The sequence below is a fragment of the Phodopus roborovskii genome, unplaced genomic scaffold, assembly GCF_943737965.1.
Source record: "Phodopus roborovskii unplaced genomic scaffold, PHOROB, whole genome shotgun sequence".
Taxonomy (NCBI): Eukaryota; Metazoa; Chordata; class Mammalia; order Rodentia; family Cricetidae; genus Phodopus; species Phodopus roborovskii.
Genome location: NW_026126646.1, coordinates 234,212 through 257,503, shown reverse-complemented (window position 1 = coordinate 257,503; position 23,292 = coordinate 234,212). Strand labels below are relative to the sequence as shown.

At 48.6% G+C, this 23,292-nt stretch overlaps 1 protein-coding gene across 2 annotated transcripts; it reads right to left on the bottom strand.

The window, feature by feature from the left end:
- Positions 1–795: 795 nt before the first annotated feature.
- On the bottom strand, positions 796–22,337 carry Exosc10 (exosome component 10). 2 transcript variants are annotated; one of them, XM_051174011.1, is made up of 25 exons: positions 22,177–22,336; positions 20,567–20,703; positions 19,371–19,494; positions 18,461–18,565; positions 18,024–18,189; positions 17,794–17,908; positions 17,178–17,253; positions 16,866–16,976; positions 16,331–16,474; positions 15,486–15,676; positions 14,754–14,910; positions 12,751–12,899; positions 12,562–12,612; positions 11,715–11,826; positions 10,157–10,207; positions 9,937–10,015; positions 9,734–9,840; positions 7,573–7,668; positions 7,254–7,328; positions 5,116–5,197; positions 3,853–3,929; positions 2,841–3,012; positions 2,317–2,378; positions 1,565–1,641; positions 796–913 (listed from the first exon to the last, which is right to left on the bottom strand). In XM_051174011.1, exons 1-25 carry the CDS (start codon positions 22,285–22,287, stop codon positions 883–885), a joined length of 2,658 nt encoding a protein of 885 aa, XP_051029968.1. In that variant the 5' UTR covers positions 22,288–22,336; the 3' UTR covers positions 796–882. The 2 variants fall into 2 exon arrangements, with proteins under 2 accessions (XP_051029968.1, XP_051029969.1); XM_051174012.1 differs by lacking the exons at positions 796–913; positions 1,565–1,641; positions 2,317–2,378; ... (1 more) ...; positions 3,853–3,929; positions 5,116–5,197 and adding an exon at positions 6,694–7,022 and having other exon boundaries at positions 22,177–22,337.
- Between the last annotated feature and the right edge of the window lie 955 nt (positions 22,338–23,292).

Sequence of the window (23,292 nt, the reverse complement as noted above, 5' to 3'; positions counted from 1 at the left end):
ATCTGATGCCCTCTTCTGGCCTGCAGGCATACAGGCAGTTATACAGAGAGCATCATTTAAAAAAAAAAAAAAAAAAAAACAAAAACCAAAAGCAGCTGGGTGGTGGCACACACCTTTAATCCCAGCACTCCAGAGGCCGAGGCAGGTGGATCTCTGTGAGTTCGAGACCAGCCTGGTCTACAAGAGCTAGTTCCAGGCCAGCCTCCAAAGCCACAGAGAAACCCTGTCTTGAAAAACCAAAAACAAATTATATATATACATAATATATATAATTATATAATTACATATTATATATATATGTAATGTGTGTGTACACCAGAAAAACCTTTTGTTTGCAAATGTATTAATTTTTTTATGTGTACTGACATTTTTGCCTGCATGTATGTACTGCCAAATGTAACGCAGACACTTGTGAGCCCAGCCCTCAGGAGGCAGGAGGCCTCTAAGTTTAGGCCAGCCATGACTGAATGATGCAGTGAGACCATGCCCCAATCCCCCGACCCCCCCAAGCCAAGAGCTGAGGGAGAGGCACAGGTGGCTCCCCCAAGAGTGCTTCCTAGGTAGCTGAGCAGAGCTGCCCCACGGCCACACTGGCCACCAGCAGCCCACAGAGCCTCTCAGATGCTGAGGGCAAACCAGCCACCTTGCGGCTCTTGAGTGGCAGGCACCCTGTGTGTGTGGCCTTGGATTTCTGGTACGCTCTTCAGGCATGTCCCTCTTTCAGTCTCTGAGAGAGTTGAGACTGTCCTTTCTGCCAGAGTTGGGGTGAAAGCAAAAGATGAAGTCAGACCCAGCTTTCTTCCAGAAGGAATGGATTTTAATGGTTTTAAAATGGGTTTGTACAAAGTATCCCTGCCCGCAGCCCCAGGAGTCTCTCCAACACTATCTCTTTGGCCAGTTGTGCCTGAAGCCTCTGTGGAAATAGATGAAAACCAGATTTACTTCTTCAGGTTTAGGAACTGTGCAAATCTCAGTAACACACAGCAAGGGAGCAGCAGAGCAGCATGAGGCCTATGCTTGGGTGCTGAGTTGTGTGGTGTCTGTGGTAGCAGGTCTGATCTGCTTCATGTGTGGGAACCGGACCTCAAGTTCATGCTATGAAAACACTCACTGGTGATGGCCCACTTGCTAATTTCTCTCATCCCCAAGAAACAAGCTGGTGTTGCAAAAAATTCCCATCCCTGTGCTCTGAAACTTCAGTGTAAGAAAGGGAAACGGACTGGGCAGTGGTGGCATATGCCTTTAATCCCAGCACTTGGGAGGAAGAGGCACTTGGATCTCTGTGGGTTCAAAGCCAGCCTGGTCTATAGAGTGAGTTCAAATACAGCCAAGGTTACACAGAGAAACCCTGTCTTGAAAAACCAGGAAAAAGAAAAAAGGGAAACAGGAGAAGGCTGGGATCTGAGGCCATGTGGGTGTGAACTTGACATAAAGCAGGTCATGTCTGTTCCTGCTTTCCGGGTGACAGAGGTCTGGCTTCTGTGCAGCTGAAACCCCTGATCTGCACTCTCTTGCTGTTCCCGGGTACTGTGGTTGGCTTTCCTGTTGGGACCATGCCACCTACCTGTCTGACTTCCCAGCTGGAAAGGACATGCTTTTGTTTCCCACCGTCTGTTTAAATCTTTTGGCTGCAACACATTTCTGAAAGAGAAAGTAGTAACTTTTACACCAACCTCGGATCACCAGCCCTGGGCAAGATGTTCTCACCCCAGCATGTGGCCTGATAGGCTGAGCTGTGACAGGGACAGGTGAGCTGCACAGTCCTGCCCACTGCTTACTTACTACACTTCAAATTCAGCCTGGCTAGCATGGCCCTGATATAGGCAGGGGTTATACATGCAGCCCCGTCACTGTGCGGGGCGGCAGACTGAAGTACATCCTGGGTAATGGCATGCCACGCCAGGCACTGGCACACACCTGTAATCACAGCACTGCGATACGGAGTGAGCGCTAGGCCGCCCTGTGCTATATCGCAATACTCCATCTCAACAAACAGAACATATTATCCCCACCCTCACCAACAAAGAAAACTATAGTCCACTGTATTTTTAAATTGCTGACACGGGAGCCAGCACAACAGCTCAGCAGATGAAGCACTTGCTACACAAGCCGGGTGACCTGAGTCAGAGCCCTGGAGCCCACAGTGGAAGGCCAGACTTCCAAACGTTGCCCTCTGACTTTTTTGCACTTTTACATGTTAATAATAAAATTTTAAAAATCACTGTCTCTACTTGAGAAGAAATGAGGCGAGGAAAAGGGGCACAAGGGATTCCTGGACGGTCACCGTAGCCAGAGCACTGCAGGCCACAGCCTTACCTTGCCAGAAGGCGCCGGCTTATTTGGGTCAAACTGGGAGGAGGGCTTGGATTTGCTGTCCCCTGAAAGTAAGAGTGATCATGCGGTGAGCAAACACAAATGGCTCCAGGCTTCAGGAAGCGCCTGCATCAGTTCTCTATGCCTTTCCTATGCTCTAGGAGCTGCCGGCCGCCCAGAAACTATGCCATCCACAGGTCTGTTCCCAGGCTAGTATGGCATCAGCAGATGTCAGGATAATGTGGGCCGAGGCCACACTCCTGACAGCATTCGGTGTGGACTGTCCAGTCCCGCTTCCCCACTTTTCCAAGCTCTAGAGGCTGCTGCACAGTTGTAAGTGTCACATGTACACCCTTCACTGCACAGGGGCCACTAGGCTAAGGGGTCACAAGAGGTCCCTCTATGTGTGGCTCTGTGAACAGTATCTTCAACTAGTCCTGATGCTGTGGCCTTGGGAGAACTCTATATCCCTGCACTCTGACCTCCTCCCACAGCAAACAGTCCTTGGTGTGTCCTCCTGTCCTTACCAGCAAAAGCCCTGAAGTCTGACTGGCTGTAGTCGTAAGGGCTGAAATCTGCCCCTGTGGGGTCTGGGTGCTTGGGTTTCTTGGCGCTCTTCAGTCTTTTCTTCTCCTGCTTCTGCTCTGTGGCCCTCAGGTCACCTGTGGTTCTCTCCCTCTTCTTAGCGGCATTCTCTAGCTGTGAGGTGAGAGCAGGCAGGAAGGGATGCACCATGTGCAAGCAGAGACCCCGCACTTCCACGCCATCTGCACATTGTGAGGTGTGCAGCCTCACACCTCAGGCCAGCCTCAAGTCACTCAGCAGCTCACAGACGCAGAGCCTGAGGCAATTCCACACCTGGAACTTTCCACGTGCGGGCACTTCAGGCATCAGACGGGACGCTTAACCTGTATTAGCTGCAGACTCAAGTTGCCCCAGCAGCAGGGATGGGAGCTGAGGCTGGAATTCAGGGACAGCCATGCTTAGCTAGTGCTAGCTGGAGCAAGTTCCCAACTGGCAATGTTATCAGGCCACCTAAGGCAGAGGTTAAGAATGAATTCTAGGATGGTCTGGCTGTGGTAAGAACAAAGAAGTCTTGGCTGGGCAGTACTGGCACACATCTTTAATCTCAGCACTTTGGAGGCAGAGACAGGTGGATCTGAGTTCAAGGCCAGCCTGGTCTACATAGTGACTTCCAGGACAGCCAGGGTACACAGGGAAACCCTGTCTTAGAGAGGGGCAGAATGGGGGACAGGGGATGTTGAAGACATACAGTCAAACCCCCTCCACCTATAGAACAAAAAGGCTTCTCCAGGGTAGTGGGCACAGCAATGCCCCTGTGCTCTGTCCTTGGCCAGGCCATGGCCCAGTGCCATGAGGGTTTACCAAAGACAGAAGAAATCTTAAGAGAATTCTATTATCACCCGATTTGATAAGAGAGATGGGCACTGACTGGGGTGTAGAGGGAGCCCCCTGACAATGGTCCTGGAAAACCCTGAGTATACCAGGGGCATCTGTCTCTGAAAAGGGGGCACATACCACAGCCTGCTGCCGCACTGGGATGGCCTGTTCCAACGCAGCAGCTGCACACTCCTCCTTTGCCTGTTTCCGAGAAGCTGGGGGGAGAAAACCATTTGAGGACTTCCTGCCTGTCATCTGCCTACCTAACCTGGGCACAAGGGCCAGCGATGCTGCCCTCCCTCCACCTTGGGCTCAGCTCAGTGCTCTCTGGCTTTAACAACAGGCTCATCCTGCCTGTGCCTCTCAGGAAGCCTAGTAGCTTACAGGTGCTAAGAAAGGATGAGTCCAGGTTCTGGCATCAAATCTGTCATCTATTACAATTCTTAATTAGGCCTGGGCTGTCTTCTACTTTGCATCAGTTGGATTCTTTGGCTCAGAGCCCTGCCCAGTCGCTCTAAGGACTAGCCAGTCCCGAGGCCCTGCCTGTTTGCCAGCCTCTTCCCTGGGTACTCTGGGCAGTCTTGCCTTGCCATTGTCTGGGCATGCCAGCCAGTTACCACATGGGACCTTGGACTCTGGCTCAGTCCACTCTCCCCCTGGACCCACACCAGCCTGTCACTTCAGGTGACCCACCTAGCCTGCCTTTTCTCACCAGCACCCACAGCACATTCTTTGGCTCTTCCCTCTCTACACCCCTGCTTTATAAGGGCGGAAGACGCAGAAGTGACTGTGTACCACCCCCAGGGGAAGTGAACTCCATGAGGGTGAGCCTGCTCTGCCCACTGCCCTGTCTGTCAGTGAGGGCCTGGAGCCCTACTAGACACCTGTCACTCAACTTCCTCCATCAGACTGATATGCTAGGGCTGTCTCTTCAAAGACTACTGTAGGAACATAGCAGAGTCGCTGTATCTGGGGTAGACACGAGAATGAAAACTTGTTTCCTAGAAGTACTTTGAATCTTTGTGGAGAACTGTTTTTCTGAAGGGGCACTGCAGTCTTTGCATGACTCTGGTCACAAGACAACTCTGGCACACCTGAGGCTCTTGGATTATCATGTAATGCAAACGACACAAATAGAGGACTAAAGTCATGAGGGCATGTGATACTTTCCTTTACAGAGACACAGGGATCAGACTAGGGACCTTGGTATTATCTGAAAAACTTTGTGTAACAATCAATCAACATGCCTTTGTATGGCTGTTTGATGATGTTCAGTTCATCAGAGAGGCTGGACCTTCCTGCTGCCACCCAGGCCTTGACATGTCATTTTGGAGGGTCCTCACGCAACACAGAACCACACCCTGACAAAGGACCCCGAACTTACAAGGACTCCAACACTACCTGTTTGCTCAGCTACCTTCTTCGTGGTTGCTTCTTTAGGTTCTTTCTGGACCTGGCTGGCCAACTTCCAGCGGTTGCTGATCTATAATGAAAATAGACAATTGACCAAAACCTAAAAACCAAAGCCAGTAAAACCCCTGCTTAAACTCAGGAACTCAGGAGTGCCTAGTTGTTGAGAGGCGACCGATGGCATGCTAACCTAATAATGACACACACACACACTTGGAGCCACCACACTTGCTGGCTTTAAGGAGGACAAAGTACATCTGAACCCCAGACACCAGGCTGCATGTGCTCATACCAAACATCTCATTCAGTCCAGCCTACCCTCCAGGACAGGAAGCCTTAGTCACTTGCCCAGTGGCCCAGTTAGTAAACAAAGCTGGGCTCAAGATGTGTCTCCTCTTGGTCCTGTGTTTCCTTTCTGTCCCACTTATAGCTTGTGACCTTGGTCCACATCTATGTGACCAAGAAGAACACAAGGATGGACAGCCTAAGGGTTTGCCACAACCAGGGAGGGGATGAAGAAAAGCCCACTCACTTTGCCTTTCTTTTTATTTTGGCTTTGGAGTCAAGGCTGACATCTAAGGTTTTATGCAGCCAACGATGCCCTTAAACCCACTCTCTTGCCTCCATTGCCCAAGTACCGGGTTTACAGTTATATACTATAGACTCCCTATTTCCAGTGCCCCACCTTTTCTTGTGAGGGGGAAAGAGGTCTCCTTATGTAGTCCTGGCTGGCCTGGAACCTGCTATGTAGACAAGGCTAACCCTGAACTCAGAGATCCACCGGCTTCTGCAATGCTAGGATTGAAGATGTGGTACTATGCCTGGCCTGTTTTGGGCCTAAACCCAGGGCCCTGTGCTTGCTAAGAGAGTTTACTATCACTGAGCAAAGTCTTCAAGTTCTGGACTTCCCATTTCTTCTTTTCTAGTTTTAATGTTATTATCTTTTTCTTCTTTTCTTTTGAGGCCTCACCATGTAGCTCTGGTTCCCCTAGAGCTTCATATGTACACTAGGCTGGCCTCACAGAGAACGGCCTGCCTCTGCTCCATGTGCTGGGATTAAAGGTGTGCATTATCACAGCCAGCCACCCAGCCATCTTCATTCTCTTATTCACTTAGTGTGTGTGTGTGTGTGCGCACACACACACGCGCGTGCACCAGTGTGCATGTGTGAAGGTGAAAACGCATGTGTGAAGGAGTCAGTTTTCTCCTTTCACCATAGAGGTCCCTGGGACTGAACTCAGTTCTCAGGCATGGTGTGGGCTCCATTACCTACTGAGACATCTTGCTAGCTCTGGGACTCTCCATTTCTAAAAGCAGCAGGCTAAATAACCCCTAACACAGGACTCAGGCCTGTCTGAGTACTGTCCAGTGACAGGGCTGTGCTGTTGGGTGTCATCAAAAGCATCCTTCCTACAGGGGAAACGGAGGCTTTGAATCAACATGCCGCCTCCCAGACAGAGTAGACCTGTGGGAGGGAGGGGCGTTCTTGTCCACAGTGCAAGGTAGTGCCTCTTCAGATTCAAGCTGCTCCCTTTAAGAGCCTTGAAGTGACATACACATGTACAAGTGTTATAAACTATATTATTTATGTACTTTATTATGTATAAATTATTCCATTAGAAAAACACAGAACAGTTTTGTTATTGTTTCCTTTGCAGTGCTGAACTTGAACCCAGGCTCTCATACATTAGACAGATACTATCCTACTTTGATAGGCCTGTGGACCAGAGCAGCTTCTTCTTCTTCTTGTATTTTTAAGGCAGGGCCTCACAGACCCCCCAGGTTATCCTAGAACATACCATGTGGCTGAAGATGACTTTGAACTTCTGATCCTCCTGCTGTCACCTCCCACGTGCTGAGATTACAGGTGTGCATCTCCACTCCAGCTTTATGTGATGCTGGGATCAAACCAGGGCTCCATACCAGCCAGGCAAGCACGATACTAACTGAGCTCTGTCCCCAGCCCCAAACCCTTTGTCCTGGAGATTCCCAAAGGCTTCCGAGGACTGGGCTACAGTTTGGCCTCTCCTCTGTTCTCAGCGGCCTACAAAGCCCGCCTGAGATGGGAGCTCCGCTCAGGTCAGGAGCCCCTTGAGAGTGACTGCTCCAAAGCTTGGGAAGCTACTTACTTCATAGATTTTTGAAGAAGGATCAAACTTTGCTGCTTGAGAGATGTGGGCCTTGTGTTCCAGAGAAGGCAGGAACTGCAGAAGGGGAAACAGTCACTGCAGACGCCAGGAGCAGGAGCCTCGCCTGTCACAGGTGCTACTATTGCCAGTGTGACCCCACAAGGCCTCAACTCCAGAGTCCCGACCTGGACACCACGGACGACTGACACGCTGGGCTTGGGCTCCCCCTCCACAGTCCTGCTTTCCTCCCAGGTGAAAGGAGGCGCGGCTGCACAGTCCCCTGCAGCTCCTGCTGGCCTCTCGCAGCTGCACTACTCACCATCCTAAACGGGTTTTCAAAGGACTCCATTATGCCCTGGGCTTTTTTCTGTGCCACCGTCAGTGGGGTCTTTCCACTTTCCTCAGCGCTAGGTTCCTGCAAGGACAGACCAAACCCATGACTTCTAACCATGACCATGCTGTAGCAACAGGACACCTTCCTGGGTCCACACCAGGGAGGGTTAATTGCCTGAAATGATGAAGTCTTACTTAGTTTTTTTGAGCTATGAGGACCAGGATGGCTTTGAACTCATGTGGATGCACCTGCTTCTGGGATTAAAGGCCTGAGCTGATACACCCAGCAAGTGAACTAACAATTCTTTACAGCCTCCACAACCCACAAAGCCGGTGGTATTTTACCATCTTCTGCTCTTGAAAAGCCCTATCACTAAGAGGGGAAGAGCAGGGGTAAAGACACAGATCCACCTGGCCCAAGAATTTGAAGTCTTAACTTCAGAATGTAAAATGTAGTATTTATTATAGGTCTAGACAGGGAACCAATGAGCACATACAAGAGAACGTTGCTTCCAACTGGATTCACAAACTCTGCTTTCCTCTTGAAGTTATGTTTGTTTTTTAATACAGTAGAGAGGCAGTAGAGCCTTCTTCAGACTAAACACAGATTCTCATGTCAGTGCAGCCTCAAGCTCATGAACACCAGCTAGGAGCAGGGCACAAGCTTCTAATTCACGTATTGGAAAGCTAAAGCACAAGAAATCCAAAAGATTTCTTTTTGTCTTTTGTTTTTTTGAGATAGGGTTTCTCTGTAAAGCCCTGGCTGTCCTGGAACTCACTCTACTCTGTAGACCAGGCTGGCCTTGAACTCAGAGATCCACCTGCCTCTGCCTTCCCAGGGCTGAGATTAAAAGCATGTGCCACCACCACCTGGCCTGACTTTCTTTTTTAAAAAACTTTATGTGCATGAGCATTTTGTTCGCCATGCATGCTTGCATGTGTGTAACACATGTGTGCCTGGTGCTGATGGAGGTCAGGTGTTGGATCCTCTGGAGCTGGAGCTACAGATGGTTGTGAGCCGCATATAGGTGCTGGAACCGAACCCAGATCTTCTGCAAGAGCAGCAGGCGAGAACGGCAAGTTTGAGCCATACTGGGTTACAGAATGAGATTCCGATGGAAATGAAAACAAGGAAAGAAAACCTCTGTCCACATATTTAGTTGCTGAATCACAGCAGCCTGTCAGCCTGTGCTAGCAAAGACACCTAGACCTTCTTTTCATGAATCACCACAGTAAGACCCAAGCCTAAAAATAATTTCTTGTTTTTGTCTTTTTGAGATAGGGTTTCTTTGCGTAGCCCTGGTTGGGCTTTGAACTCAAAGAGAGCCACCTGCCTCTGCCTCCCAAATGCTGTGATTAAGTGAATGGGGGGGGGGGGGCGGAGATCTGAGGCTGGGTCTCTTGTTCATCACTATGTACACCAGGCTACTTGGCTCATGAACACCTTCCATCTCACCATAGGTGCAAATGGGATTGCAGAGGTGTGTTACAGCATCTGGCTTTTTGGTGGTTTCTGGGGCTCCAAACTGTAGTCCTCACACTTGCATGGGAAGTACTTTATCCACAGAGCCAACCCTCTAGTCCTTTGGGCCTTGCCATCACAGAAGGAAACAAGCAGCCCAGAGATAGCAGACAGATCGGACACATCACAGCCACACTCCCAAGGGCCTACACTGGCTGCTGACACACAACTGTGTTTCCGAGACTTTTCTCCTCCTTCCCTCACAGTGCATGCAGCCGATGCTGGGTATCTTCAGGATGGGGTACACGGCACAAACTCCAAGTCCAGAAGAACACTGTCCAGCCCTGCTGGTCATCCAGCAGATGTGGTCCTCTGCCATGATTGGACCAGCTCCTGTCCCTCACCCAACCCCATGCCTCCTCACCAGGCACTTTCCCTCGAAGGTTTCTTTCTTCCTTTCATTGGTTTTCTGAGACAAGCTTTCTCTACATAACAGCCCTGGCTGTCCTCTAGGGTTTCTTCGTATCCAGTGCTCGAGACACCCTCCCTGCCCAGAGCTTGCCTATCCACACCTCTCTCTAGCTTTACCTTTGACACTGGTCTCAAATGTACACATATAATTCCAGGCAGAGACCACCCGACACCAGGAACCTGAGCCACCTTGGAGAATTTTCTTGTTACTCACACTGAACAGAGTGATGACGGCTGTAGCAAGAAGGCATCTGGCATCCAAAGAGGTCCCTTCTTTGCCCTCAGCAAAGAGACTTGGCTGTTTCTCAAGTGGCACAGACCCTAGAGACACAGAAGCCAGCAAGGTCAAGACATGTGGAGACTGGGTCCAGGAAACTGCCTCTCTCTGTCTGCAAGTCCAGAGGGCCTCCATCTTACCATTAGTTGGGGTGATCGGGTAGTTATCTGGAGGGGCGTGGGAGCAGTCATGGGGTCCAAAGAGATCATTCTCCAATCTCTGCATCAAAGAGAAACCAGCAGACCACATGTAAAACTCATAAGGCAGCCAGGAGCCCTTGGCCAGTGGAGCGGCATTGACCTGTCAGGGACTGTGGTCCCCACCCCTCCCATAGGTGAGACAGCAGCCGCGACACTGTACCTCGGCGCTAGGTAGTGGTCCGCTCTTCTTCACTCCAGCTGCAGCTTCAGACTAAGGAGGGAAGAAGAGGAGGGCCGGGATGTAGCTCAGTTGGTAGTGTTTGCCTACATGCTGGAAGCCCCAGGTTTGACTCTCTAGTGGGTGTGATGGCACATGCCTAGAATTTCAGTAGGCCAGAGGTGGGAGCAGGAGGGTCAGAAGTTCAAGGCCAGCCATCCTGGGTTACTTGAGACTCTGTCTCAAAAAACAAACAAACAAAAAACAAAAAAAAAAGAACCTGAGGAAAGCTGTGTAAAGTCAACGACACATGTTTACTCAGCAGACCACATTCTGCTCCAATGTCCGGAGACAACCGTTCAACCCTCACCGTCAGCACCCACACTGCCACTTATGTTGTGCTCAAGCATGACTAAGTGAAAGGTCAGCCTCTCTAGTCAGGAGGTGGCACGGGGCAACGGCTTCCAGAGAGTCTGGAGGAGTCTTTAGGCAGCCAGCATGCTTTCTACGTATACAACCAGAAAACCAAGAAAGCTTTTTGTGTATGTATGTGCGGTGCTGGGATGAGAGGTCAACCCCTACCTCACAACTACGTACTCAGTCCTAGGAGAACATTTTTTTTCTTTTTGAGAATTTCTGTGTATCCCTGGCTGTCCTCGAACACATAAAGATCCACCTCTGCCTCTGGAGTGCTGGGATCAAAGGCGTGCGCCACCAACACCAGATAATAGCTTTTTTTTTTTTTTTTTTTTTTTTTGGAGACAGGGTCTCATGAAGCTCAGGCTAGCCTCAAACTCATTAGAACCTTGAACTCCTGGCCCTCCTGGCCCTGCATTCGGGCTGCAGCCCGGCTATGCCTGTTTGCTGTGGGATGTTCTGCTTCCACCCATGTTTATGTATACTTTAGCATTTTCTTCATAAAAACTGACTTTCTGAATTCCCATTCTACCCATAATTCTCTTCCTTCCCCTCTGTGACTTCAGTTTGTGGTCCTGGACCCTGCCCCCAATCCTCACACACCTATCGGCAGCTCTTAGCCTCAGCAATGACTGACAGCACTTCCTGACCACCTGCTACATGCCAGGAGCCTTCTCGGCCAGCCCTTTCCACATTGGTCCAAACGTGTACACTCAGGCTTCAGGTTTGGGTTTCCATCGCCAGTTCTCTACACCAGGACTTACTCAACTCATTCCCCAAATTAACGGCTTTATCATAACAACTAAATGGCCCAGTTATTTGCTATCAAATTATCAAAAAGACCTAAATATATAAAGAATAAGGCTTAGTTTATGACTGACATAAAAAAAAAACACACTATGGGCTTGGGCAATAATTAAGAAGAATAATTAAGAAGAGTACTTGTGTAGTATGAGGAAGTTCTGAGCTTGAACCCAGAATCAAAAAATAAAATCACACTTCAAAACCCCCAGCCCCAAACTAGTAACATGAAAGCAGGACACACCCCGTAGCTTTCCAAGCTATTATTACTCGTCATGGTGGTTTAGGAGGCCACAGGAGGAAAGTGCTGAAGAATGGGCCTGCTGGATCAAACACTGCATACCTTGAGCAGGGGCATCTCTCGAGCTTGCTGGATTAAAAGATGCATTTCATTGATCTGTTGCCGAACAAGAGGTGGTACGGGGTTGCAGCAAGCTATGATGCCTTGCGGCTCCCTGAAAACAAGGACAAAAACTCAGCTCATCATGGAGAGACAGCCCTTCCTTCCCAGCTTCCTGACTACAATGACTGGGCAGGACGGGCTGCAGCTTGCTCAGCAGAGTGCTTGTGTGGCTTGTTTTAAGCCTTGGGTTCCTTCCGCATCACACATTCAACCAAGAATGGTGGCATAGGTCTGCAAGCCCAGCATTTGTGAACTAGAGGTAGGAGGATCAGAAGTTCACGGTGGTGAGTTCCAGGCCAGCCTTGGTCATGGAGTGAGGACCCTTGGACCCAGCCCCACCCCCAACAAAGGCCACAGAAGTTTTAAAAGATTACCTAGGTCAGGCGAGGCCAGCCACCTGCACTAGTAATCTTTACTGCACCAATTCTCAGTCCATTCCTCTAGTTATCTTACAAACTGTGAGAGCTTTCTAATCTCTCATTCCTGTTTGTGCTCCAATTAATACAACAGTATGCTTAAAAATGGTGAGGCTTTAATTTGGAGACACAGACACAAGAATGTGGGATAGTTCTCTTTAAGGACTAGCTATGGAGACGTGTCAGTTTACAAGTTTTAGTTCTTACCCAGGAGCCCTGAGGCAAGGACTGTGGCTCCCTGGGCCCTGCTACCTTCCAAGCTTGGGGGCACCAACCTCTCAGAGTACAGCTTCGGGCAGCCACAAGCAGAGCGCCCAGCTGTGAGGGACTGAGAGCCACTGAGAGAGCAAGTTATTCAGTTCTGAACTTACTTAGGCAGCTCCTCAGCTATCTTCAGCATCATGTGATTAGGCAGAACATATCTGGAACAAAACACACAACGGGATCACATTATGTTTAACTAGTAAGGTTCACTAAACACTATAATGAAGGAGACAGTAGCCAGCCTTTACAATCAGAAACGGTGGGCCCATAAGCACTGAAGAACCCCAATCCCTCACCCATAGCTCTCGTCCTCCCTGCGAGCTGTTTTATCCCTCCAGGCAAACAGCAGCTGAAAGGCTGCCAGCTGTTGAGAGTTCAAATGCTTCTTCTGCTTTCGATACAGTTCAAGGTAGGACTCATCCGTAAAGATGGGCTTCACAAATTTCTGCAAAACGTTAGAGAATATTCAAGATCAATGAGTGTGGGGAAAGTCTCAGTGTATGAGCTCTTGCCCAGCAGGCATGAAGACCTGGTTTCATCTTTAGCTCCGTAAAAAAAAAAAAAAAAAAGAAAAGCATCATCAATGGAATAAAAATTGTTCCCAGGCTCCTTGCATTAATGGTAAAGCAGGGTTTGGTGGTGCATTTGCGAAGTTAACACAGGAGGGCTACAAGCCAGAGGCCAGGATGGGTTAACTAGTGAGACCCTGTCTTAAAAACTGAAACAAGCCCAGTCAGTGGTAGTGATGCCCGCCTTTAATCCCAGCACTTGGGAGGCAGAGGCAGGTGGATCTCTGTGAGTTTCAGGTCAGACTGGTCTACAGACTGAATTCTAAGACAGCCAGGGCTACACTGAGAAACCCTGTCCTTAAAAGAACAAAACAAAGAAATAAACAAAAACAAAAAACATACAAGCCACCTAAAACAAAGGCCGGATATAGCGCTCAGTGGGAGACTGCAATTAGCGTGTGTGAGGCTCTGGACTGAATTCATTCTTGGCACTGCAAGGAAAACCTAGCAGGTCCATCCACTGTGGCAGCTCGAACACTGACAATGTCTTGACACAAAGAATGCCCAAAGGCATTGAGCGTTCTGTACCTTTAAGTACCTGCAAAACTGAAACCCAAAAATCCCAATCATTCAATCAATAAACAAACAGGACAGTGAACTGATGAAAGTTCTCAAAGGAAGAAACAGAAATAGTGTCTGAAAAGTGCTAACAGTCAGTCTTCCCCATCAGCAAAGTGCAACTTATTTATTTTTTTATTTTGTGTCTGGGTATTTTGCTTGCATGTCTGTGCACCACATGTGTAACTAATGCCCGCAGAGGCCCTGTAGACAGTTTTTGTGACTTACTACGTGGGTGCTGGAAAAGGAAGCAGGGTCCTCTGGCAAGGAAACAGTTACCCACCCCCAGGGTCTCACTACATAGCCCTGGCTGTCCTGGAATGCACTATGTGGACCAGGCTGGCTTTGAACTCAGAGATTTATCTGCCTCTGACTCCCAGTGCTGGGATTAAATGGATTTCTAGGCATGCACCACGATGATGATGATCAGCATTAGGTTTTAAATGGGGTGTTCTGGTTTATCCACTGAGCCATCCTGTCTTGACTTCAGAATGAATTTTATTCAGGAATAAAGATCACAGTGTTAAAATAAGCCAGGTTCTGGATAGGTACTGAAAGTTTTCCTGAAGATGCAGAACCTAGACATACATGGTGTGTGTGTGTGTGTGTGTGTGTGTGTGTGTGATCAAAGCAATAGTGGCCATCAGAGGGGGAAGAGGAAACAGTAATAGAAGACGGGTGTCATGAAAGCAGGAGGTGGGGGGCGGGGGTGTGGTGGAGGAGCTTGTTACTTTGGAAAAAGATGACCAACAAGAGTCGGAAGGGGGTAATTAGGAATGGCAGGAGAAAAAGTATAAAAGTATAAAATAGTTATACCAGCCATTTTGGGGTTTTTTGGCAGGTTTTTGAGATAGGGTTTCTCTATGTACTGAGTGCACCCAGCCTCTGCCTCTCAAGTACTGGAATTCAAGGCACGTCCACCCAGCTTTCTTTTTTCGTGTGTGTGCATTGATGTTTGGCTTGCATATGTTTGTGTGAGAGTCAGATCCCCTGGAACTGGAGCTGCCACGTGGGTGCTGGAAATTGAAACCTCATCTTCCAGAAGAGTAGATGGTATTCTTTTATCACTGAGCCACCTCTTTGCCCTGAGAGCCATTAAAAACTAAATAAACAGAACCCGTCAGAAACAGAGCCTGCGTGCTGGTGTCTGTATAGCTTTGGTGACGTGGTACCTTGAGGCAGATGTCCCTGCTCCGCTGCCACACCACCTGCAATTGGACAGGTTGGTCGTTGCCTCTCTCCCACAGCTCCAGCCTCATTCGGTCATAGATGTAAAGCAGGTAATGGGTGTCATCCCGGGCATAGTTTAGCATTTCCTCGGGCAGAGGGCTAGAGTTGCAAGAGACATAGCTTCAATGACTGCTCCAGGGACAGACAGCCATGCAAGCTGCCTGTGTGCTGAGTGACAGAACTTTCTTGGCCCCTATTTCATCCCAAAGATTCATTCCTCCCCACTACTATGTACGATATATGGACACCTACTGAAGCTCAGTAGGGCAACCCATTATTTAACATGGGGCAGAGTGATGCTAAGGTTAAAATTAGGGTGCTGTGGTCCTGGGGTGACTTGTAGCTCCACCTGTATGTCCTTATCCTCTCTGCTTTCTTACCTCAGCTACGAAAAGGGAGCAAACACTTAACTGCTGTGAGCATGGCCAGGGCGTCATCACTGCTAGGAGGAGGGTAAGGCTTGATAATGAAACCGTTTCAATTATTACTAATGCTTTTTTCAAGACAGGACAGGATTCCTCTGTGTAGCCATGGCTGTCTTTGAACTCACATTTCCACCTGCCTCTACCTCCCATGTATGGGGATTAAAGGAGTGCACCACCATGCCTGGCACTAATTTCCATGTCAACAGACCCTTTCCTGCAGCCACACATCACCACCACCGGCAGACTGACCGTATCCTCCAGTCTGCCAGCTGATACTGCTTGTTTGACTCCACACCACAGTAGAGCCTCAGCAGATGATCAAGTGAGTGACGGGCCAGGTTGAGAAGCCGTGCTGCCTGGTGTGTGTCAAACATGTTCACCACATAGAGCCCAAAGTCTTTCTGTAGCCACTCGATGTCAGAGTCTGCACCATGGAAAACCTGTAAGCACAATCAAGGCCATGCAGTTCACACCAGCAACAGGCTATTCATCTCCCTCCTTACTTAGCCCTGCTTTCGGGCTATCAGGACACTACGAGGAATTGAACCCTGGGACTTGCATATGCTAGGCAAGTATCTTACCATTGGATTACATCCTCAACCCAGAATGTGTGTAGTTTTTGGTTTTGTTTTTCCAGGAAAGGTTTCTCTGTGTAGCTTTGGATGTCCTGGAACTCACTCTATAGACCGGCTGGCCTTGAACTCTGAGATCTGCCTGCCTATACTTCCATAGTGCTGGGACTAAAGGTGTGTGCTACCACCACCTGGCTTCCGTGCTTCTTTTAATTTAGGCCACAAGCACTTTGTGCTTTTAACTGTATACTGTTAAGGGCTGCAGTTGCTTTCGGGCCATAGTATGGGTAAGGAGAACTATTAGCTCCAAGTGTGTCCTTAAGTTGAAGCAATCCAACTGAGTGTGCTCACCGAAATAGTCACTAACATGACTTATGTCTCCAGATAGCAACAAGCTACATGGTAAAGGCCCTTATGGGGTCTAGAACTAAGCAGTTAGGTATGCGGAACCCCAGGGGAAGAGAGGATGGTACTCTGCAAAGCACTGCAATCCCACCTCAGGCAGGAGCCAGGTTGGCTGACCTTAACGATGGCCGGGTCTGTGAGGCTCTCATTGAGAATGTACATGTCACTTCGCAGCTCTAGGGTGTCAACGATGAAGTCTTCTGTCCGGGTGGAAATTTGCATCAGGCAGGTGAGTCCTAGGAAGCTTCTGTACGAGTGATGCTAAACCACACAGAGAGGGAGTTGAGGGGAAAAGGGTAGTCTGCATTCCTCACCTTTTTTAATTCTGAAATTTTTAAAATTCTGAGATGGAACTGAAGAGTCCTGCCCTGCCCTCTACCCATAGCCCTCCTCTACCAGTTTTAAAAAGTTATCTATAGAAATTACATGACTAACTTTTAGGAAAAAAATTTTTTAAAGTCAGAAGGAAGCGTCTGAGTTTGAGGCTAGCCTGGGCTATATAGTAAAGCCAGCCTAACCTATAGTGCAATAGTTGTCTCAGGCCCCTGAACATAAAGAACACAAGAGTTTAAATTCATGCTGACTTTAGATTTCCCAAGTAGATGAAGTCACCGGAGAATGAAAATTTCATTCAAGGTCAATGACAAGGTACCTCTAGGTCCACTGCAAATTCCTGACAACCCAGGAGCTTCTCGTTGAGCTCCACGAGTTGGTCCAGAGAGGAGACAAAGTGGCAGGGTGTCTCTTCCACAGATCTGTACAACTGGATCAAGAAAGGAGTACAGAGAGGAAAATGTTACAGACCAACCCTAACCAGGTAGAGTGAACTCTACGTCCAAAGGCTGACTCCAACTACAACCTCCCAAAGCTACTGCAGGGAACACAACCGCACCAGACCAACCAATGCTTTGCTCTCTTCCCAGGCTCCCAGATGCCAGCTTGGAAACCAAGGCTGGACACTAACCTGGGGCTGCGGCTTCTGAAGCACAGAGTCAGGTGGAGTGAAGTGATCCAGTTCATACTGATAAGGATGTGCAAACCTGAGTGAGCACAACACAAATCTTCAGATGAATTCCAACATTCCAAAGGCACATAGCTGCTCAGATATGATGTGTGTGAACAAATGTGGTAGCTCCGCTGGGGCTGGGACTGGGGCTTGGCTACTACAGTGCTTGTCTAGCACAAATGAAACCCCAGGATCCAGGCCCAGTACCAGATAAACCTGAGGATGAGGGCATACACCCATCATCTCATCACGTGGGAGGTGTAGGCAGGAGGATCTTAAGTGCAGGGTCACACCTGAAGACACAGTAAGTTTGAGGCCAGCAGGGGATGTGTGAGACCACGTCTTATCATCCCTACCCCCAACAACAAAAACCTAGGAAGGATTACATGGGCTGGTGCTCACTTGGGCAGCACATACACTAAAAACAGAATAAGAGATTAACATGGCCTCTGTGCAAGGATGACTTGCAAACCTGAGATTGCTCAGAACACACAGGCATGAAGGTCAGGTATGGTGCCATACACCTGTAATCTCAGTCCTGTTGGGAAGAGAAATAGCAGACTCATGCACTTACATGTCTTGCTCAACCTGCTGGGTTCTCTGCTGATGGATGAGATCCGCCAGGGCAGGGGGGACGTCCAGGTCTTCTGGACGGTCCTGTGGACGTTCCCTCCTTTCTTTTGAGAGCGCTGGAAACCCAAACAGTGATAAACACAGCATCACACAGGAGGCACATACTTCTATGCTTTACGTTTGTGTCAAATGGAAGGCCTCAACAGCAGCGAGCGACACTGCACCACTTACCCTGAGGGAGGGGCTTCCGAGCATTGGGCTTGACAAAGATTTTAGGGAGAAATGGTGTGTTGGAATTATCAATCTTCTCTCGAAATCTGAGCTGAGGTCGGAGGATGTTTTTTGCATGCAGCAGTCGGAAAGTCTCAGATTTTGCTTTTTTCCCATATTCTCCTGCCTATGGCCAACACATTCAAATCAGCTAAAACGTAGCAATGCGATGCAGTAGGGAAACGAAGTCCCAGCAAGCAGACATTTGGAATGTTACTGCGTGTGAGGCTCCAGTGACAGAGGGAGGAGCAGGTGGCTGTGTGCTTGTGAGACCCTGTGAAAGTGGGGAGCACCTGGGTGTGTGCAGCAGGTCACACAACAGAAATGCAAATCAAAATCAGACAGGCCTGTGAAACCCAAGGGGGGGCTCTACTGGATCTGCAAGGGTGCTCACTCACCTTCCGGTTCCAGCTTGACACTATTGTTTTGGGGACCTGCAGTCCTGCAGGGAGGACGGGCTGCTGATGTTTATTCACACCCGATGCTTCGTCCAGTAATATACCCTATGGGGAGACGAGGCACTAGGTCAGTGAGGATCTTCCCTGGACACAGTGAATCACCCGACATTTTCAATTAGAACATTCACAGGGTTACATGCTTAATACATACACCAAAGAGAAGATAAATGCATGTATCAAGATACTAGTTGTATACTCTAAGGATCCAGAATTTTAACTAGCCAATTAGAAATTTAAATTTTCATAAATTATTTATTTTTATTTTATGTTCATTGGTGATTTGCCTGCATGTATGTCTGTTGAGAGGGTCAGATCCCCTGTAGCTGGAGTTACAGATAGTTGTGAGCTGCCATGTGGGTGCTGGGAATTGAACCCAGGTCCTGTTGAAAAGCAGCCAGTGCTCTGAACTTTGACACCCTCTCTCCATAGTGGAACAGTTTTAACTTTTTGAAAAGAACGAATGGGGCTGGCTCTTGCAGAGGACTGTAGTTCTGCCCTCAACACCTATGCAGGGTGTCTCACAACTGTCTGTAACTCTAATCCAGGGGGCCCTAAGACCTCTGCCTTCCAGGTATACTTACTTATACACATAATAATAATAATAATAACAACAACAACAACAATCATAATCATACATATTTGAGACAGGGTCTTACTGCACAGACCAGGCTAGCCTGGAACTCACAGAGACCCACCTGTTTTTGCTTCCTTAGTGCTGTGATTATAGGTATGGCCACTAGGCCTGGCTGAACTCACTTTTCATTTTCCATAATGCTGGGGTTTTCTCCTTGCATTTTAATATTTGAGCTTATTTTTGTTAGTTCACTTATGTGGACATGGAAACACTCACCACTCTCTCCAAAATCACATCGTTGGTATCAACTAGTAAATCGAACTTGTCCTCCAATTCAGTCACTTTACTTCGATCCTTGATATTGCTGCGACACCCATGGTATTGCATTACCCTACTCATGCTAAAGAAGGAAAGCCAAGGTTAGCACGTGCGCCTATATTCTACCAATCTACAAGCTGGGAAAATAACCTAAGTGCTGGCTCACAGGGTTCTCAGCAGTCTAGATGAAATTAATGGAATGTGCATTTTCACAGCAACCTTTAAGAGACAAGACCCAAGGCCACGTCTAGTGGTGTATGCCTTCAATACTGGCTTCTTGAAAGGCAGAGGCAGGAGGCTTGAACACTCAAGGCCTGGGCCACACAGCAAGTTTGGAGTCAACTTGGATGATTTAAGGAGTGAGACCTTTACTCCATAAAACAAAATAATAGCTTCAAGGTAATCTCTCCCAACAATTAATAGATGAGAAAAGTGTAGCCTTGGCCATCCTATTCACTCTATAGACAAAGCTGGCCTTGAACTCAGATATCCACCTGCCTCTGCCTCCCAAGTGCTGATATTAAAGCTGTGAGTCATCATACTTAGCAAAAAGACTTAAAAAAAAAAGACGTTTTCTGTGTACCTGTGAGTTCCACTACCCACCTGTAAAAGTCAGAGAACATGTTTTTCTACATGTGAGTCTCAGGGATGGAACTCAGGCCATCATCAGACTTGGCAGCAAATGCCTTTTCCCTGCTCTGCTGAGCCATTTTGCTGGCCCTTGGTTTTTTTTTTTTTTTTTAAGAGATAGGGTTTTTCTGTGTAACAGCTCTGGGTGTCCTGGAACTCAATTAGTAGACCGGGCTGGCCTCAAACTCACAGAGATCTGCCTCCCAAGTGCTAAGATTAAAGGCGTGCACCAATACCATCTGGCTAATTTATTTTTAACAATCATAGATCATGCTAGGTGTGATTTTAATTTCAGCACTCAGGAAGCAGAGGAAGGCTGATCCTTAAGAATTCAAGGCTAGCTTGGCATTAATTATCCTTACTTACAATCATCAGTATTACTGGCATTCAGCCAGAACTTTCTTTTGTTGTTGGTATTGGGGTTAAGACCCAGGCACCCCTACCATTGAGGTATGGGGCACGAGGAAAATTATCTCTCTTTTCATTTCCCTCAGTTAACATAATAGGCAACGTATACTACTTACCACTGAAGCAACCTGTCTCCTTGTGTTTCACAAAATGCCTGGAAGGCAGGAAAACTCCGGTAAAAATCATACTCATCGCCAAACTGTGGCAGGCCTCCAGATGCCTTGGTAACTGCCACTACTGATCCAAGTGCAAACTGAAAAATCCAGAGAAAAAGATGTGTTTTAAGCATGCATTCCTATTCATTCAAAAAGAAAAAGAAAGATTTTAAAGATATGTATGCCAAGGAGCTGGAGAGGGCTCAGGGTTAAGAGTGTTTAGCACTTTATGCTCTTACATAGGACCTGGATCTGGATTTGGTTCCCAGCATCTCACAGGGCTGCTCTCAACCATGTACAACTCCAGCTCCAGGGGATCCAGTGCCCTATATTTGCCTCTCTGGGTACCAGCAGGTATCTCCAGCCCTGGCCTTTTTTTTTTTTTTTTTAAAAGACATAATATCTTATATAGCCCAGGCCAGCTTCAATCTCATCTGTAGCCTGAAAATGTTCTTGAATTTCTGATCCTCCTGCCTCCACCTCCTGAGTCCTGGGATTACAGGTATGTAAACCATATACAGGGGCTGGAGAGATGGCTTAGTGGTTAAGAGCACTGGCAGCTCTTCCAGAGGATCTGGGTTGGTTCAATTCCCAGCACCCACATGGCAGCTCACAACTGTAGCTCCAGTTCCAGGGGATCTGACTCCCTCACATAGACATGGATGTAGGCAAAATACCAATGTATATAAAATACACAAGCAAAAATCCTATCCAGTTTGTGTAGTGGTGAGACTGGAACCCTAGGCTTCATATGTACCAGACAGCCACACTACCAACGTAGCTACATTTCCATTCCTAATTTGAACTGTGATTTCAAGAAAATTATTTTGTTTATACTAACCTCGGTTTCCACCCCTGAAAAATGGACATGGTAGTCATTGGGAGGAAAATGAACTACTAAAATCATTTAGAACATTGGCGGGCACATATGTATGTAATGAAGTTCAGACTTGGTAGCTTTGACAATTTACTGTATTTTGTGCTTCTGATGCACATCCATCAACAATACATAGCTCAGACACTTCAGATGGCCATCTTGTAACCAGTGACTTGGGGAAGCAATCTGAAGTGGCTGTTACCGATAGTATTCACGTTAAGGTCTAATGACAACACCGTGAATTTTATGAGCACAGAATTTACAGGAACCCTCTATGCTCCTTCTCAAGGAGGTGAATGCGCTTTGGCACTTGGAGAGACTCGATGGCAATCGTGACGAGTGACATCCAAGCGGGACGCTGGGATTACAGCCGTCTGCACGGCGGTGGGGGGAGCCTGGCGGAGAGCGGCCCAGCTGCTGGGCCCCTCAACCGAGCTAGAGCAGGGAGCGCCACGTGGGTGACAAGGGCGCCCTTGTGAGGGCGCGGGCTCGGCTTTGCACGCAGAGAGGAACGCGCACACACCGGAAGCGCGGCGCCCTCCGCTCCCGCTCCCGCTCCGCGGCAGCTATTCCCGCGGCGTGCCGTGAAGCCGCCGTGGCGAGCGCCGGAAGCCCGCAGGGCCTGCTCCCAAGCCCAGACACGCTCCCGGCAGGAACAGGGGGCTCCCGGGTGCCCCAGGGCCCGCGAACTCACCTTCACGAAGCTGTCTGCGTCGGGGAAGCCAGGCAGCACCATCTCCTCGTCAGGCTTGGTCGCGCTGGTCGCCGGCGCGGAATGTTGCTCCCGGGGGCTGGGAGGCGCCATCTTTCCGTCCTAGGGCGGCTCTTCTCGCGAGACCGTTCGGGCGGACCGAGGCGGGCCCAGCGCGCGTGCGCACAGGTGCCCCCGCCCTTGCAGGCTTGTAGCTGGTTACAGGGTTGGCTCACAATAGGGAAATGTAGGCTTTTGATTTCACACTGTAGCATCCTACCAAACCAGTGGGCTAGGGTGTGAACCGGGGGATCCAGTTTGTTTTTAGGTTTTTCGAGACACCTGCTTCTGCTTCCCTGCCTTACCCTCTCTAGAGCTGGCATGTAATGAGTGGTGTACGCTCTCATGCCTGATTCCTTTTTCTCTGTACCATGCTGGGAACCAAACCCTGGGCCGGTGCCTGTTAACTTAGTGGCCTCCCACGGAGTTGTATCCCTAGCCCAGTGACACAGAATTTACAAAATAATGATGACTAAAAAGCCAGTCGTATATATATATATATATATATATACATGTTTTTAAAATTCTGATGTCATTTATTGGCACAAAAAGTACTCAGATACAACATGGTGTGTAAATGTGGTTTCAGTTTATACTTTGTGTATTTAGTCGGATATTTACTTTGTTCGTAATTCCCGACCTGTTCTAATGTGTCTGTCCCTCTGACCTGCACCTCAATAACAGCACATCTTCTCAGCTCTGCTTCAAACAGCACTCATCCCTCACTGAACACAGCTGGCAGGGTGCAGGCCCTCTGCACGGGGATCCTTGGCCCACCTGCTCACACAGAGAGGCCAGGCATCTGAGCAGACCTCCCTCCTGGAAGGCCAGGCCTTGTGCTTTCAGCATCGTGGGGTCAAACATAAGAGGGATCTCTTCCACTTTGCCCCATCCTACAAACGTTGCCATTGCTATCCAGGGTCTGGTGAGGGAACAGGATGGGTGGAGGGCTCAGGTTTGCATCCCTGCCTGTGTTGGAGGCCCTGGTCAGGGTTCTCCAGGCCCCTGGGACTCCTGACTGTGCTGAATCCAACTGTCCCTGGGTTGAGAGGATGGACT

Excerpts from the sequence above, each read along its gene's own strand:
- Exosc10 (XM_051174011.1), bottom strand. The coding sequence starts at position 22,287 with ATGGCGCCTCCCAGCCCCCGGGAGCAACATTCCGCGCCGGCGACCAGC. Across the intron at positions 2,379-2,840 it reads AGACTTCAGGGCTTTTGCTG|GGGACAGCAAATCCAAGCCC; the intron begins GTAAGGACAGGA and ends TCTTACTTTCAG. Across the intron at positions 1,642-2,316 it reads AGCCGGCGCCTTCTGGCAAG|AAATGTGTTGCAGCCAAAAG; the intron begins GTAAGGCTGTGG and ends TTTCTCTTTCAG.